Source organism: Corythoichthys intestinalis, chromosome 5 (genome assembly GCF_030265065.1).
Source record: "Corythoichthys intestinalis isolate RoL2023-P3 chromosome 5, ASM3026506v1, whole genome shotgun sequence".
Classification (NCBI taxonomy): Eukaryota; Metazoa; Chordata; class Actinopteri; order Syngnathiformes; family Syngnathidae; genus Corythoichthys; species Corythoichthys intestinalis.
The window spans coordinates 33,299,603-33,316,018 of NC_080399.1; the positions used below are offsets into that span (position 1 = coordinate 33,299,603).

At 40.8% G+C, this 16,416-nt stretch overlaps 1 protein-coding gene across 8 annotated transcripts in view; it reads right to left on the reverse strand.

Annotated features, from left to right (window-relative positions):
• Positions 1 to 16,416, reverse strand: part of tjp1b (tight junction protein 1b) — a 171,193-nt gene that overhangs the window by 29,377 nt on the left and 125,400 nt on the right. For 4 of the 8 annotated variants that reach the window (XM_057837883.1, XM_057837882.1, XM_057837884.1 and 1 more), the window contains 5 exons: positions 1,548 to 1,604; positions 1,223 to 1,347; positions 1,023 to 1,125; positions 555 to 870; positions 136 to 242 (listed from right to left, as the gene is read on the reverse strand). In XM_057837883.1, the coding sequence (XP_057693866.1) occupies positions 136 to 242; positions 555 to 870; positions 1,023 to 1,125; positions 1,223 to 1,347; positions 1,548 to 1,604 (708 nt within the window). The remainder of the gene's footprint in view (positions 1 to 135; positions 243 to 554; positions 871 to 1,022; positions 1,126 to 1,222; positions 1,348 to 1,547; positions 1,605 to 16,416) is intronic. The other 4 variants (XM_057837889.1, XM_057837885.1, XM_057837886.1 and 1 more) reach the window with 1 other exon arrangement.

A 16,416-nucleotide genomic window follows, 5' to 3' on the forward strand; every position in this document is an offset into this window, starting at 1 on the left:
AACAGAAGTAAAAAGACACAAAGCGACTGCTTCTCTTTAAATTGACAACCAGTCTCTCCCATCACACGAACAACATATTCAGTCCTTTCATTCATTTTTCACATGATTTGATGTTTTGCCGCCAGCCTCCCTCACCTTCAGTACAACATCCCCCTCCTGGATGTTTCCATCCCTGGCTGCGAGGCTCTCGGGGGAGATGTCCTTGACGAAGATGTGGCTGGCCAAGCGCAGGCCATATTCTGCTTGGTAAATGGCAACAACAAAGACAAGGTTAGCACACAGTTGACAAGACAGCCCTTCGCAGACCGTGCTCAGCTGCTGCTTCCTCCAGGATTAAAAGTAAAGATTAAAGAAGATTAATTCCTCTTTTGACTAAGATTTATTTGAGTAACTTGGGATTCTGCTGTGGCTGGCAAGTTTTGCCTTCCCTGGAAGTTAACCAAAACTTCCTTGCTTTTAAATCACACCCCGAGGAAAATAACATTGGAGGTGATTTTCCTGGATTAACAGTTGACTAATTGTTTCGCTTCTATCCCCGACTTTGTGATCCTCACCTTCATTTTTGCGCGATTTGACTAACGTGACTTTAGCAGGCCGAGGGGGCAGGTTATGTGAGCGGCGATCCAAACGTGGCGAGAGACTCCTCTCCCGTGAGCCGCTGCGTTCACGTTCACGCTCCCTTCGGCCACAGCTCCTACCGCTGCGCCTACCCATGGCTCCACCCATGCCGCTGTACGCGCCACTACGTCCGCTCCGCGTCTCGTATATCTCTTCGTCGTAGCTGTCCTCCTCCTCGTCGTGTTCCGACATGGTTTCCCGTTCCCCGAGACGACCCATGGGGACGTGCACCTTCCTCTTCCGTCTGATTGTCTGCCCAAGGTAAACAAGGTATTAGAAAAGTATCACTTACAGAGATATGAAACAATTGCATGGATCAAACTTAGCTCAGGAGAGTTTCATTCTTTATTTTTGGACTTACTGGAATACCATGCTCCAAAATTCAATAACACAATTGAACTCACAATTTTGGCAATTTTCCCGCTTTTACGGAGCTGCTGGACTGCATATGCATGCTCCACATTATCCATGGAAACAGCATTGACCATGACCACTCTGTCATTTTCCCTACGGGTGGGTACAAGGAGAAGAGACATTCCAAGGTGTGTCCCGATCAGATTGTGTTGCCATCAAGAAATCGATAATAACTGATCGAAGAACTTACTGCAGTAGGCCTTCAGCTGGGCCACCTTTTAGCACATCTGAGATGACGATGGAGGTCTCGCCACTTTGAAAATGAGGGTTATCTCGGCCTCCTGATATGGCTATCCCGAAGCCAAACCCTGGTGCCTGGATTAAAAAATGAATACAGAGCAAAAGCTGATTTATTTGTACTGTTATTGTCAATGCCTGTTTTTAACTAATGAAGTACAATTTCTCATCGCTGACTCAAAACTGACCTGTTTTTGTTGAGGTCAGGTTACTCTGCAATGCTTTTTTTCCTCAAGATTTTAAGGAATACTTTATGAAAGTGATCTATGAATACTCACCCTGTGGAGTGTTACAGTGTGCTGTTCCCAAATGACAGTCTCCTCCATTGCTGCGCTCTAGAAGACAAAAGATGATAGAGCACTTTTATACTTTACACTTTTATAGTGGGCCCCCAAAAACATCCTCTAGCACAGTGTTTTTCAACCGGTGTGTCGCGGCACACTAGAGATCATCAGGTGTGCCGCAAGTTATCTAATGTCGCATTCATGTATATATATATATATATAATATATATATTGTAATATCCGTAACTGTGTGCGGGCCCTTGAAGGGGTCATCAGACTGCAGAGTGGTGACGTAGCAGGAAGCAAGCAAAGAGGGAGGGAGAACAGCGTGTGAGCGAAGAAGCTAGCGGTTGCATGTTGCCGATGCCGCTGTTATTTTTACATTGTGGCCACAACAAAGTGGGAAATTAATGACCGACTGCTCTCCTTTCTATTTCCCCATTCGGGGCTGTTACAATATATATATATTTTTTTACGTCGTCGGGCGGAGTTCCAGTAGGACGGAAGGAAAGAGTAGGTAGAAAGTTCTCGGTCGTGAGCAGATGAGCCAAGTATTGCATGTGTCGCGTTCAAAAACTGCTCGGATTTCTAGCTATCAATGACCTTGCTGTCCGCGACAATGTGGACCTCAGCACGTCTACTGCACATCATTTGGTTAGACTCGTCATGTGTCGATATATTTGAAAGTGTCCTTTCTATTTTATCCAAATGTGACGACCGTCAATCCTCCCCCTGTGTTTTATTCCAACACATTGTCAAGAACAGCAAGGGGGCTAATGGCTAAAAATGCGAGCAGCAATCCATTCCAGCAGTGCCATGGTACCAAGCAAGCTTAAACGTCATCTCCAAACGAAACACCCATTGCTTCAAAACAAGTCGATGGAGTATTTTGTTCGCCTTCGTGAAAACACAGAGAAACATAACTTTTTTGATAAAAACTACGAAGGTAAATAAAGCCCTCAATGCCAGTTACCTTGTTGCTAAATCCAAAAAGTCCCACACCGTGACAGATGGTGCAAAGCCATTGTCTGCGAGATGCTCAGCCTGATGTGGTTAAAGACATTGCTCAAGTCCCCCTGTCTGATAATTCTGAGCTTTTTCAATCCTAACTGCTATTAAAAAAAAAATAATAATAATAATAAAAATAAAAAAAATTAATAATAAAAACAGAGAGAGACAGAGCTGTTGAAGAATAAGGATATCGACTTTGTGTTCATCTAAACAGGCTCAAGTTTCACACTGAGTAAAAATTATTTTATGATTAAATATACTGTACAGAAAATAATTTTGGAACATTTTTGCTTTGTGGTGTGCCGTGAAATTTTTTCCAACGAAAAAACGTGCCTTGAGTAAAAAAAGGTTGAAAAACACTGCTCTAGCAAATTGCAGTACTGGACAAAATTCTACTACATGTCAAAGTAGTCCAGCTTCCAGTTGTAAAATGGAAAGAATGGAAAGCAATACAAATAAAAAATGTCAACATCCAAGATTCCATCTAAGATTTGTATTGAAATTTAAAAAGATTAGTTGTGAATAAAATTGTTACGGTACTGCAAGCATGATTTTTGTAATAAAACCCCATTCTTTAAAGTGATTTCAACTAACTATCACCCTTGACTTTTGATCAAAAAAAATATCTATTCCATACACAATCCATGTAGAAATGCCAGTACACTCACATTTGTGCGCCAATCTAAATCAGTCTCTCTAGTAACAATTACTTGCCGCTGATTGCCGCTCACTCACTTGATACCACGATAATAAAAAAAACCTTGCTAAATAAAATGAGGCCACACTGACAGAGTCAATGATATTAAAGTACAGCCTTGGTCACGGTAACCCCCTGAGACGATGAGATGAAGGTCGACTCCTTCAACTGGAAGGGCGACCTTGTCCTCAGTGCCTCCGCCACTCATTCTTGAACTGATCTGTGTCACCCCACAATTTGATTTTTAAATGGCTCCTTAAAAACTTAATGATTACGTTTGAAAGTAGTAAAAGCTGTGTGTGTGCTTTTAAAATTCCATTTCATATTGGGATTGCGAGGACTTTTAAATTCAGAGCAGCTTCGTGCCTATTCAAATTTAACACAGCAACCAAGAAATGTTTTGGCTAACAAGAGCCTAACTGAGGCATGAACGCATAAATCGCCACAAGTGAGGGGCCCCTCACCTTCTTGGCCTGGCAGTCACAGTCATTAACTCCTCATGCAGCTTTTGGCGGGACACGACACAAAAAGAGGGAGCGAGCAAGTTTGAATGAGATCAGTGCTTCCCCCACACTGTCCCCAGACCTTCTACATACAGTGCACTGCAGCAATTGTGCGGCGTGGGGGTGTGAAAGACATCGGAATAATAACGAGACTGCAGAAAAGAGCAAATTCCAACCAGCACTCTTTAGGGGAGGGTAATTTACAACACTGTCCAACTGCTCAGCACCGTGGAAACTCCATTGCAAAGTCAAAGCACATTTTCTGCCGACATTTTTACACTTTAAGGGTCCTCATTTTGGCACACAATGATCATAACAGAGTAAAAGCTTCACAAAATTGAGTGGAATCCAATCTGAAGTACTTTTTATGCTTTGGTCTCACCCTTCCTCCATTTCTGACTTTGACGCACACCTTCCCCTTTGAAGGCATGTAGTTTGGCGTTTGGCTCCTGCAGCGCTCGTTGCTCCGGCAACAACGGTGGAGCCGGAGCCAGCTCCGGTGTTTTTTTTTTGTTTTTTTTTTTTAAAAGCAGCCTGACATTTGCAGTGCTTGTCAGGAAGACAATTGAATTAATAAACTAAATTGCCTTTCTGCAGTTCAACTCAGTCAAGTGACGACGGTAGACGTCCATTCATTCTGACTGACTTTTGATTCCATTTCTAAGTGAATAGTGAGGGACTCACCAAAATTTGATCATATTTTGTATTTTTTTGCTTTTTTTATTTTTTAACTTGGAAGGCTGGTAATGAATGATCAAGTTTCAGTTCCACTGACAGCGATATATGTCCCAGGCATGAAAATGGGTCAGGGGTTAATAAGGTGAGAAGGGTGTGGAGGAAATATGTTCCGGTACACTGTACAACCCAACAAAATATTGAGCTGTCGACCCACACTGTGTTTCAGCAGGGCCGTGCAGAGACCGGTGGAGGGGCAGGTGCTCATAGATCAAAAGGGGGACATGAACAAGTATTTAATAGGGATGCCGATCGATCAGCTCCGATCACGTCATTTTCAAAGTATCGGAATCGGCAAAAAAAATATCAGCCATGCCCTTTTTTAATATATATATATATATATATATATATATATATATATATATATTAAATCGTTTTCTAATTGTATTTAACGTTACAGACATAATATGTTACACTCATCCAGAGTCTTTAGCTTAGGCTTAAGGTAGGGTTATCAAAAATATCCCGATAACGGCGGCATTTAATTTATTAAAAGATGTGTCACGTTAAAATAATTAACGCAATTTATGTATGCGCTGCACGACCCTCTTACTCATTGTCGCGCTCAATCTGTAATGACGCCGTTTTACATAGATAGAGAGATAAAAGGCAGCGCTACATGAGTAGAGTGAATTATCATGGAAAGCAATGTGGGGAAGCAAGTTGGCAATTGATCTTTATCTTAACACCTTCAGTTATTTCCCAAAGTAGAGAAGATATATCCATTGTTAGCACGACGCACAGTCATGGTTCCACTTCCCATCATGCAATGGGGCATGGCTGCAGTATCATTTACTGAAAGCTCAACAAATACACTAGATGGCAATATTTAGTCACAATATACAAAGTCACAAGTCTTTCTATCCATGGATCCCTCTCACACAAAGAATGTTAATAATGTAAATGCCATCTTGAGGATTTATTGTCATAATAAACAAATACAGTATTCATGTACTGTATGTTGAATGTATATATTCGTCCTAGTTTTATTCATTTTTTCTTAATGTATTGCCAAAATGTATATGATCGGGAAAAATTTTCGGGAATGATTGGAATTGAATCGGGAGCAAAAAAAGCAATCGGATCAGGAAATATCGGGATCGGCAGATACTCAAACTAAAACGATTGGGATCGGATTGGGAGCAAAAAAACATTGGAACAACCCTAGTAGTTAATACACCTTACAACAACATAACTTCAACCAGCTTTAGATTATAATTGGCTGTGACTGTGACATACTTTAATTGGGAGGGGCAACAGTGAATAGAAATCAACACCGTCATCAACACTTTCTGGCAGTGACTCAGTCTGCCTCTTTTGTTCCTTCCTCAACTTGTTGTTCATCTGAGACCAAACCACATTAGATGGTCACTGAGCCACCAACAGCAGTTTTCTCAAAACTATCATTTCATAATTATCCATATTTGACAACTCTAGCACTAATAAAGCAATGACATAAAATCTTATAGAAAAATAACATTGTAATTAGGGCCCGAGCACCAAATGTGCGAGAGCCCTATTGTAATGCAGAGGATTATTATTCTTTTTTTTTTCAGGGCAAATGAAAATGGCCAATTTGGAGGCCTGAACATGCTGGAAAACTCACCAAAATTTGTGCATTTTTATGGCAACACACCATATTAGGTAAATGACTAATAACTCCCTGATACAAGGTGCAGTTTTTTTCATAGCTGCCATGTATGAAAGGTATCCCAGCCTGAACACGACTGCATTGAAATATTTAGCCATTAGGCCTGGCACCCCCTAGTGGGAACAGGAAACTGCCTTGTTTTTAAGAGACAGGCTCCTCCTCCAAGGAAAAGAAATCAATTGACCTCAAATCTGCATCAGAGGAGCCTTAAGACATGTGTTCAGGTGTCTGATGAAAAATATTAAAGTTTTGTTGAAGCTGAGGACAGGAAACGGGAAAGTGAATATGACCGTTGCCATTTTGTCTCGCCACAAATTTTGAACATTAATAAACTGGCAGATATGAAACATATCTGCGCCAAACTTCCCGTGCTTGGTGAGAGTTGTTTGAAGGGTCTTGTAGGGGTCATTTGCATCAACCCTAAAGCGCCAACTAGTGGCAACAGAAAGTCACTCATTTTACTGATACATGTCCAATTTTTTTCAGGTTGGTCATTGTAGTTTCAAGACCTTTTGTAATACTACATTTTAAGGCCCATGTCCACATGTCGCTGTCTGTTGCGCTGGGGTGCGCTACTTCGCGTTTTTCACTTATCGCGACGAGTTCTGATCCCCATTAACCGTGGAAAACGAGGGATCACTGTATTTCTGAAAAGCTTTAAGAAGCAAGAATCATTCCCACCACTCGTCCGGCAGGCCGTCAGCTCAAGTCCCAGCCGAAAATAACGTGCCTCAGGCGGACGACGGGTTAGATGTGAGGCACCCCCCCCATCCGGGAGCATGCCGCTTAATTTGACTCAGCAGTGTGTTTCTTCGATTATATTACCGCTAAATACATAAGCTGACGCTAACTTAACGAGAGTTATTTTTCATGGGAGATTTGGCTAGCTCTGGCAGTGTTCGACGCAAGCTGCAACGATCGGCAGTAACTTTATTATATCGCAAAATATGAAAACGATTGGAACCATTACTCACCAGATTCAATCGGCTGGCAAAAGCAGGCAAGTGTGTATGCTGCGCTTTGTTCTGCCCCGGTGTGGATAAGGCCTGCTCTTTGTTTTCGCAGCTTTGCAATGCAACCAAAGGCTCTCCAAGCCAATGGCGCCACCAGGGGGTGGCCATGGCCCCCCCCTATAAATTTTTTGGCCACCCTACTGGCCACAGTGGCCAGTATAACAGTGGCGCGAGAAGTGGGGTGTTGAGGGTGCTGCAGCACCCCCTGGTGTAAAACAGGCTTATTGGACTTTTTATTTTTCAAATGGGTTCGTGTGTCATTACCGTTTAGCTGCAGGGGATTGCATTATTGTACACGGTCGCTTTTATTTCCAATACAAAAACTCCAACACACACTGGAGGTGAAATAGAACGTCTTTGTAGTAGCCTAGTAGTAGTACGTAAACTATCCAGCATGTATGGAGAAAATGCACAATCATGACAAATTTGAACCAAAACGGCTGTTCTTGGATGGGGAAAAACTAAAAAAGCTGTGAGTGACTTCCACCGCCGCTGCAGTATAATGTCAGATTGTAGTAGCTGTGGAACTTAAAATGTTGACTGTACTGTTATGGACTATGCACGTTAAATCATTAGTAACATTAAATATAGCCCAATATACCAAAGTAGTGATGCACGATAATACATTTTTCAACCGATACCGATAACCGATAATGTCAGGCCGATAATTCTATTAAAAGACTTATGTAAAATTTTAAATTATACACAAAAGAAAATATTACTGTGCAAAAATATAATTTATTGCTCTTTTTTTCAACATAAAATATGAACAAGTCGTCAATTCCAACATCTAAATAATGACAGATTGTCTGACATTGTGTAATGGTAAACTTTTGGCAACAATTACTTACCGAGTAAATACCTAAGTTGCACAAAAATGTCTTTAAAAGTAAGCCATTCCTAACATATATAACATTAATACACTGCAAAACACACCTCCTTAAAACTAGTCAGTTTTAAGTGTAAATCCATTGGAAATAAGTGAAATTATCTGCCAGCACTTCAAGTATATTTCTCTCAGATTTCTTGGGAGAAAAATAGCTAGCTGAAAATAATCTTAACAGCCTTATTTTAAGCAATTCATTAATATACTTAATCCTAAAAAAAAAACAAAAAAACTTGGAAGAAGAAAAGATTTTGAATATTTGTGGCTACAGAATATTATTGTTATTTCATTACAACAGGAATGTGCATATTTAAATTGAAGTGTTAATAAGTGCCAATAAGTTTTGATTATCTACTGTGAGTGTAATTGAGCAGAAAAATAAGTTAAATTAATTTGAAAAGTGATTGCTAATGTTATATGCTTTGTTGCACACTGTGAAAATGATTAACTCAAAAGAGCGAGATGTCATGTACCCAATCTGCAGCGCTTTGTTTACATTTGCGGCACTCACGACATTTGCTTTACAGCAGCTAAACTGATACACGGCAGTACTATTTGGATGGAGTTGGAGCTCGCAGTTTTGTCAAGCCGAAAATAAAGGCAGCGTTACAAAGTCATCTGACCGCTCGTCATTTTACATACTGAATGCATTATTGACTGGCTGACTTCGTTTTCTCCATGTTTAAATTATCATCTAACCACTTAGCCGTCATGATAAGCTTGCTTACTGGACATCACTTTTCCAAATGTACGTGGTGAAAATTTGGCATGTTTTTCATGAAGAATGGCGGTCGTATAAACTGCATTATTTTTTTATCCAGGGCTTTGGCTCTCGGGTCATTTCGGTAAAAAAAAATCGTGTCTTGTCTCGGCGGCGGCGGCTACGTTCGTACCGGATAATCCGCCCGCACCGGCCGGTTCGCCGCGGCGTATTTGGGGCCTGGCTCTGCTCACACGCCGTGAGTGAACGCTCGAGAAACTGAGGTGTTCGCCGGAGGTCCTGAAGCCGGGGAACCGGGCTCTGCCTACCGCGCTAACGGCGAGGCGGCGGTAGCCTGCCGGACCGGCCAGAGCGGCAGGCTCTGTCGAAAGACGGCTACTTGCCGACTATCGGTCTCCAGTCGTGCCGGTGTTTAGCCTTAGATGCGAGTTTACCACCCGCCTTGGGCTGCTTTCCCAAACAACCCGACTCTGTATCGTCACAAGCCCCGTAGTTTAACTTGGTGTTTACAATAGCTGTAGCATTCCCGCTAGCAGCAGCCTCGTATTCGTTCCAAAAATCTTTGTGATGCAGTTTTAAATGGATGCTGGGTTAGTGGCTTTGAATGAGGACGCTTTCTTTAGGCCTCGTGGAACTTCTGCGGTACATGTTTCGCAAATGGCGAGAGCGTCGTTTTTTTAGTAACAGCCGCCATAATATTCAACTATTTCTTGTCGTGTAACTCCGCCTCTTCAACCCCTCCTCCCTCAGGGGCTTCAGAGAGGGGAGGGGTTGAGGAGGCGGCATGCTGAATTCTTCGGTTGTGCACATTTGGAGGCTAAATCAAGTATATAATTATCGGATTGCATTATCGGTTGAATTTTTTTATTATCTGGATTATCTGTGTGACGTCATAATTGCCATTATCGGCCGATAATTATCGGCGACCGATATTATCGTGTATCTTTATACCGAAGTATATCAGTAAGCGTGTCCTTAAGTCTTTCTGGTAGTTTTCTTGTGGCCTTTTTACTGCAACAACATAATAAAAACCTGAAATTATGGCCTTTAGTTTTGGTGTGCCACCCCAAGATTTTAAGTGGCCCCATCTGGGCACCCCTATGAACAATTTCTGGAGGCGCCACTGCTCCAAGCACTCCATGTACAGGTGAAGAGTGTGCGCGATAGGAATACTGGAACGCAGTTTGGGCCTATGATTGGTTCTCGTCAGCGAAGCAGCTAGGAGGATTTGCTGACTCTCCAAGTGACCATTTTTAAAGGACCTATTTCTGAAGTGCTCAAATGATGTACTAAGTTAATCACATGATAATAATATTAATAATAATGAACAAAATTAATCTCCCGCCCCCGCCCCCTCTACCCCTGAAATTTTTTTCTCCTCGGATCTACGCAATTCACGTACAGTAGGGCAGCCTTTTTCACTGTAAACTGCTAATTTCGCCGAAAGGTTATTTTCATGCCTGATGTCCAATCTGTTTTGACAGGTAGGGGTAGCGGCGATTGAATGCTTCATTCCCCTACCTGTCAAAATGGATTCGACATACATCACCGTCAATGGTAACAAATGAGCTAATCTTGTCCACTCACACACAATTTACAATCAAGTAGCGTTAGACATTCCTGTGAAGAAAACAAAAAGCATAAAACACATCTTTGGCACTGAATGTGCTCAAAGTAATTGCAGCCCAGGGATGGGCAGTACAGTCAGAGCCTGGTAAAGAAAGTTGCGACACTCTTTGATCTCGCCGCGGGTGGTCACGTGGTTCATGTAGGGCGTGAGTAGTTCCAAACAGAAGCTGCGTTGTAGTGGTTTTCAATAGAACTGACAGCGGTAATTGCAACATTTATGGGAAAATTGATAAAATCACGTATCAGTGTACTTGTTTCATTATATCACTGCATTATAACATAGTGTATATGTAAATGCTAGTTTAACATTTGGAGTGGTAAGGCGACAACTGAAAACAGTAAACTGTTACACAGAAGGGAACTTTCCCATGTTGCAGAGTGAAAGTATCATGTTTGTGTTAGCATTAGCACTGGAAATAGACTTTTACATTGAAATGCAAGATGATTTAGGTTTTTCTTTTTTCACAACTGGAAACTGTTTTTCCAGAGAATGTCTAGATTTGCTCGACTAACCTACCTGTGGTAATATAATAAAGATGACACCACGTATAACATATTTTGTTCCCAAGTTCTCAGTGGTAGTTCCTGGTTTGTTTTGTCGCATTGACTTTTAAATTCTATTTTCCACTTTTCTTTACTGTTGCACTTTCTAATGCTTATATATATGTGTGCACATTTCCCTTTTTATTTTATAGACTTAGTTTGACCTGAAACACAAAGAAATGACATTTGACAAATATTTCCAGCATAACTTAACTAAATTTTGAATATAGCCTCTAATTTTAGCAAAACAAAACCTGCACCTCTTTAGAGGCATTTTTCATTTAGTTTGGACTCAAACAACACGAAATTATTACAAGACAGGAAGAAAATTTTATTTTTTTCCTCAACATGGTGTAATGTATGACATTAACAACTCATTACCCTTTAAAAAAAAGAAAGAAAATCATATTTTTATTGAACAATTGGTGAAAATGGTGTCATGGTTCATTGTTTACACCTAACATTTTATATATCAGTGGCCTTTGATGGTTGATTGTGCAGCATGGTTTCCCCAAGGACCAAGAGCAGCAGAAAAAATGGATGGCAATGGTCAGCCGTCAAAACATGAAATAAAAGGCTTTTTTTGTTTGTTTGTATCTATTTAAAAATGGGCTTAGTGCCCGTAGCCAGCAGTCACCATCAGCAGGCACTAGCAGCTGTCCCCAGCAGAAGCAGGAGCGTGATGTGGATCATGAAAATGTAACCTAAAAAAATAATGTACATTAAATTAGTTTTCTATTATAAATTTGTGTCTATTATTTGTTGACATCACTTTTCAATCTATACACATCTCTAAAATATAATAATGTCACACATTTTGGTGTAAAGAATACAGGTTGTCATGCATTGACTTGGTACTCTTCCATGAGGGTGATTACCTTAGTTCAAAGCTTACAAAATCGAGCTAATAAGCACGTGAAAGCCGGTCATCTACCAATACTCACAAATACAGATGAATGTGTATGTCACAATGGGCCTCTGAAAGAGTTGACAATTTAAAAGAGGTAGTGACTTAATCAATTTATCCCTGGCAATACATTCCCAGTTAGCACAGTCAGCTTAAAAAGTAGGACAAAATCGCTCGTCAACCAAGATAAAATATATGGTGTTGGTAAATGGTGTTACACTTATATAGCGCTTTTCCACCTTTCAAGGCGCTCAAAGCGCTTTACACTATCTCACCATCCACCTACTGGTGACGCAGCACCAGGAGCAACGTGGGGTTCAGTGTCTTGCTCAAGGACACTTAGACGAGTTCATCAGGGCGAAGAATAGAACCCACAACCTCCAGGTTGGGGGACAATTACTCTACCACTGAGCCACGCCACCCCACATACATATATGTTAAATATTATACATACAGTATATGTACAATTACGTCACGGACATACAAATGAAGCTCAACATATACATTATAAAGCGCCTCTGACAGAATGCAAACTGTTGAAAATTCAAAAGGGATAGTTTTTTCCCATCAACTTACCTCCGAATATATTTGACAGCCATTCGTATGAATGCGGTCCGCCCTCGTCGAACGATGTTTGAAACTACCCAAGGCTCCACCGCCCGGAAAACCCGGAAGTATAATCGTATAATTGATCCCTATGGGAGTGTTGCAACCCTTTTTACATGGCCCTGAGTATGGTATGACAGTCCATTTGGGAAGAACATGGTTGGTTGCCATACTAGGTAAAACTTGACCTTCAGAAGGCGGTGTTGCGCAATATCAGTACTGAAATATCAGAATAGCCCAATCTACATCGTCTTTATTATAGCGTCACATCACTCTGATATCAAAGGAAATCACATTTTTTTTAAGGTCAATTTCAAAAGTTGAAATTCAGTTGAAGTTGTGCTTTTACACAATGTTTATAGTTATGGCCCCTTCAAGGACCCGCACAAAGTTACGGATATTACAATACTATAGTTAGCTAGTAATTTGCAAGCTGTTAGTTGAACTTTGGAGTTGGGGTGGTTGTTACAATATAGAAACACTATAGAAAATAAAATCAATTCAAGGTAGTAGGCCTAAAACACAAAGGTATCATGAGTAGTGTGCAGGAAGAGGGCAAACCGTATTTGGAGAGTGCAGGTCTATTGTCAGACAGAATAGCTATTGGACAAGATGTTGTTCTGATATGGATACAAATTCATTTTCATCTAGTTTACGTCTAAATACGCTCATGAGTACAATGGGATCTTGTTTTACAACAATAACCTCAAAAATTGATGTCCAATTCTTTTGAAGACACTTTGTAAAGCTGACCTAATATAATGCTAACATTATATTGTGTTGTTGTTAATGTTCCATACTTATTGAGATAGTTCATTTAACTAAAAAGTGACAAACAATCTCATAGTGTGTGACAAAAATCCACCAAAATGGGGATGGTTGTCACAAAGTGTCAGGATGTCATTTATTAATAATTACTGTGAATAAATAAAAAATAAAATAAAACTAGGCCTGCAAGCAGGACTGAACGGGCCCTCGCAATCTAGCACAACTCGGACGTCACGCAACTCCGACAGTGTGCAGGTCAGCGTGGTGGAAGATCGTCCTCTCTAATCATTGCATTGGAACCTAACATGCTCGAAAGTCGCCCATTTACATTCACACACCTAAGAGATAAAAACCCCTATTGGAGAGAGTTCTACAAAAAAGGATCGAATAAAGGGTCGTCACGGCAAAAGACAGAGACATGTGGGCATGGGCCGTAAAATAAGTATTTCAAAAGGTCTTGAAACTACAATGACCAACCTGAAAAGAACTGGACATGTATTGGGAAAAACGACTGACTTTCTATTGCCACTAGTTGGCGCTGTAGGGTTGATGCAAATGACCCCTACAGGACCCTTCAGAGTATGACTCAACAAGCACGAGATGTTTGGCGCAGATATGTTATAGAAGTTATGACTGTTTAAAACTTGTGGTGAGACGAAATGGCTTCAGCCATTTTCACTTCTCCTGTTGGACTCTTCTGCTTCAACCAAACCTCAGTATTTTTCATCAGGCACATGAACACATGTCTTATGGCTCCCCTGATGCAGGTTTCAGGTGAATCTATTTTTTTTCCTTGGAGGAGGAGCCTGTTTAGTAAAAAAAGGCATTTCCTGTTCCCAATAGGATGCGCTAGGCCTAATGGGTAATGTTTCAATGCACTCGTGTTAAGGGTGGGATCCCGCACATACATGCCAGATATGAAAAAGATTGAACGTTGTGTCAAGGAGCTATTAGTCTTTTACTGAATTTGTCATTTTGCCGAAAAAATGGCCGACTTTGGCACCACGCCCAGGTCAGACCCATGAATGAAAACGCACCATTTTGAAAATTTTAGATCTCCTATGTCTCCGGAATAGTCTCATGAATTTTGAAGATGATCCAACTAACTCCTTCTGTGACAAGGTCTCAAATGTGCACCCTGTTAATTGATAAAAATTTAACATCCGATCCAAAGTACCCAATTTCCGGTTGGGTTTGGAATATGGGTTCAAGAGACTTTTTGGAGCAGTTTTGCACATGGTATCGACTCCCCAAATTTCATTGCTCTACGTTTAAAAAAACCTAATAGGAAACGCCTTTTTGAAAAATTCAAGGGGGCGCCACTGAGCCATTTTGTTACATTTTTTTGTAACGTCGCAACATTATCGAAATCCACGCAAAGCCGCATGTATGTGCAAAATATGGTGAGTTTTCGTGCATGTTCAGGCCTCCAAATGTAAACTATACTACAAATGGATAAAAATTTCACATTCGATCCAAAATACCCGATTTTCTGTTGGATTTGGAAAATGGGTGCAAGAGACTTTTTGGAGCAGTTTTGCATAAGGTACTGACTCCCCAAATTTCATTGCTCTACGTTGAAAAAACCCAAAAGGAAAGGCCTTTTTTAAAACTCTTTCTGTCGCCACTAGTTGGCATTGTAGAGTTGATGCAAATGACCCCTACAAGACCCTTCAGGGTATGACTCTCAACAAGCACGGGAAGTTTGGCGCAGATATGTTGTATATCTGCTGAGTTATGACTGTTCAAAGTATTTTGCGAGACAAATTGTTGACGGTTATTTTCACTTTCATGTTTGGACCCCTCCGCTTCAACGAAACTTCAATATTTTTCATCAGGCACCTGAACACAGGTCTTAAGGCTCCCCTGATGCAGGTGTGAGGTCAACAGATTTTTTTCCCTTGGAGAAGGAACCTGTCTCGTAAAAAAAGGCATTTCCTGTTCTCACTAGGGGGCGCTAGGCCTAATGGGTAATATTTCAATGCACTCGTGTTAAGGGTGGGATACCGCACATACATGCCAGATATGAAAAAGATTGAACGTTGTGTCAAGGAACTATTAGTCATTTACTGAATTTGTCATTTTGCCGAAAAAATGGCCGACTTTGGCACCACGCCCAGGTCAGACCCGTGAATGAAAACGCACCATTTTCAAAACTTAAGATCTCATATGTCTCATGAACAGTCTCACCAATTTTGAAGATGATCCAACTAACTCCCTCGGCGATAAGGTCTCAAATGTGCACCCTGTAAATCGATAAAAATTTAATATTCGATCCAAAATAACCGATTTCCTGTTGGGTTTGGAATATGGGTGCCAATGCTTTTTTGGAGCGGTTTTGGACAAGGTATAGACTCCCCAAATTTCATTGCTCTACGCTGACGGACCCTAATGTTATAGGCGAATTTTAAAATTTCAAGGGGGCGTCACTGAGCCATTTTGTTACATTTTTTTGCAACGTTGCAAAATTATCTAAATTTACAATTTTCCACAAGTATGTGCAAATTTTGGTGACTTTTCGTGCATGTTCAGGCCTCCAAATTGGCCGTTTTCATTTGCCATGGAAAAAAAAAATAATAATAATAATCCTTTGCAAAACAACAGGGCCTTCGCACGCTTAGTGCTCGGGCCCTAATAAAAAGATATAAAGCTTCCCTGTAATTATAAAATGCTATTTTTAGACATGTTGCTGGAAAGATATTCATGAAAGAGTAAAAATTGTGACATTCAACCCCATTCTCCCCTATATGAGTCCAGTCTCATTTGAGTTCTAACAAGAAAACTGCTCCTGTACAGATGGTTGAGTCGCCCCATTGAATGATGTGTTTTTGTCCTGCCTGAGAACAAACAACTGGTGCCAAGCCTCATGCCACAAGAAAGAGCCAATGCTGGCAGAATGACGGAGACACTCGGGCCATGCTTGGGGGATTACGACCAGGCAACTTGGGAGCAGGCACAACACAGATGGAACACACAGCTGAGTGTAGGGTTGGGCAATTTGGCCTTCAAATAAAATTGCACATTTTTTCCCTTGCAAAGTTTAATTTAAAACCCATTTCACCATCTTCAATAAACACCAAAAGTACATAAATGAATGTCAATTGTCAAAAGAGAAAGGGGCCCCTCAAAAAGAACTTTTCAAACTTAATCATAAATGTTGAAAATGTTGGTCCAACAGATTGTGCTAAATCGA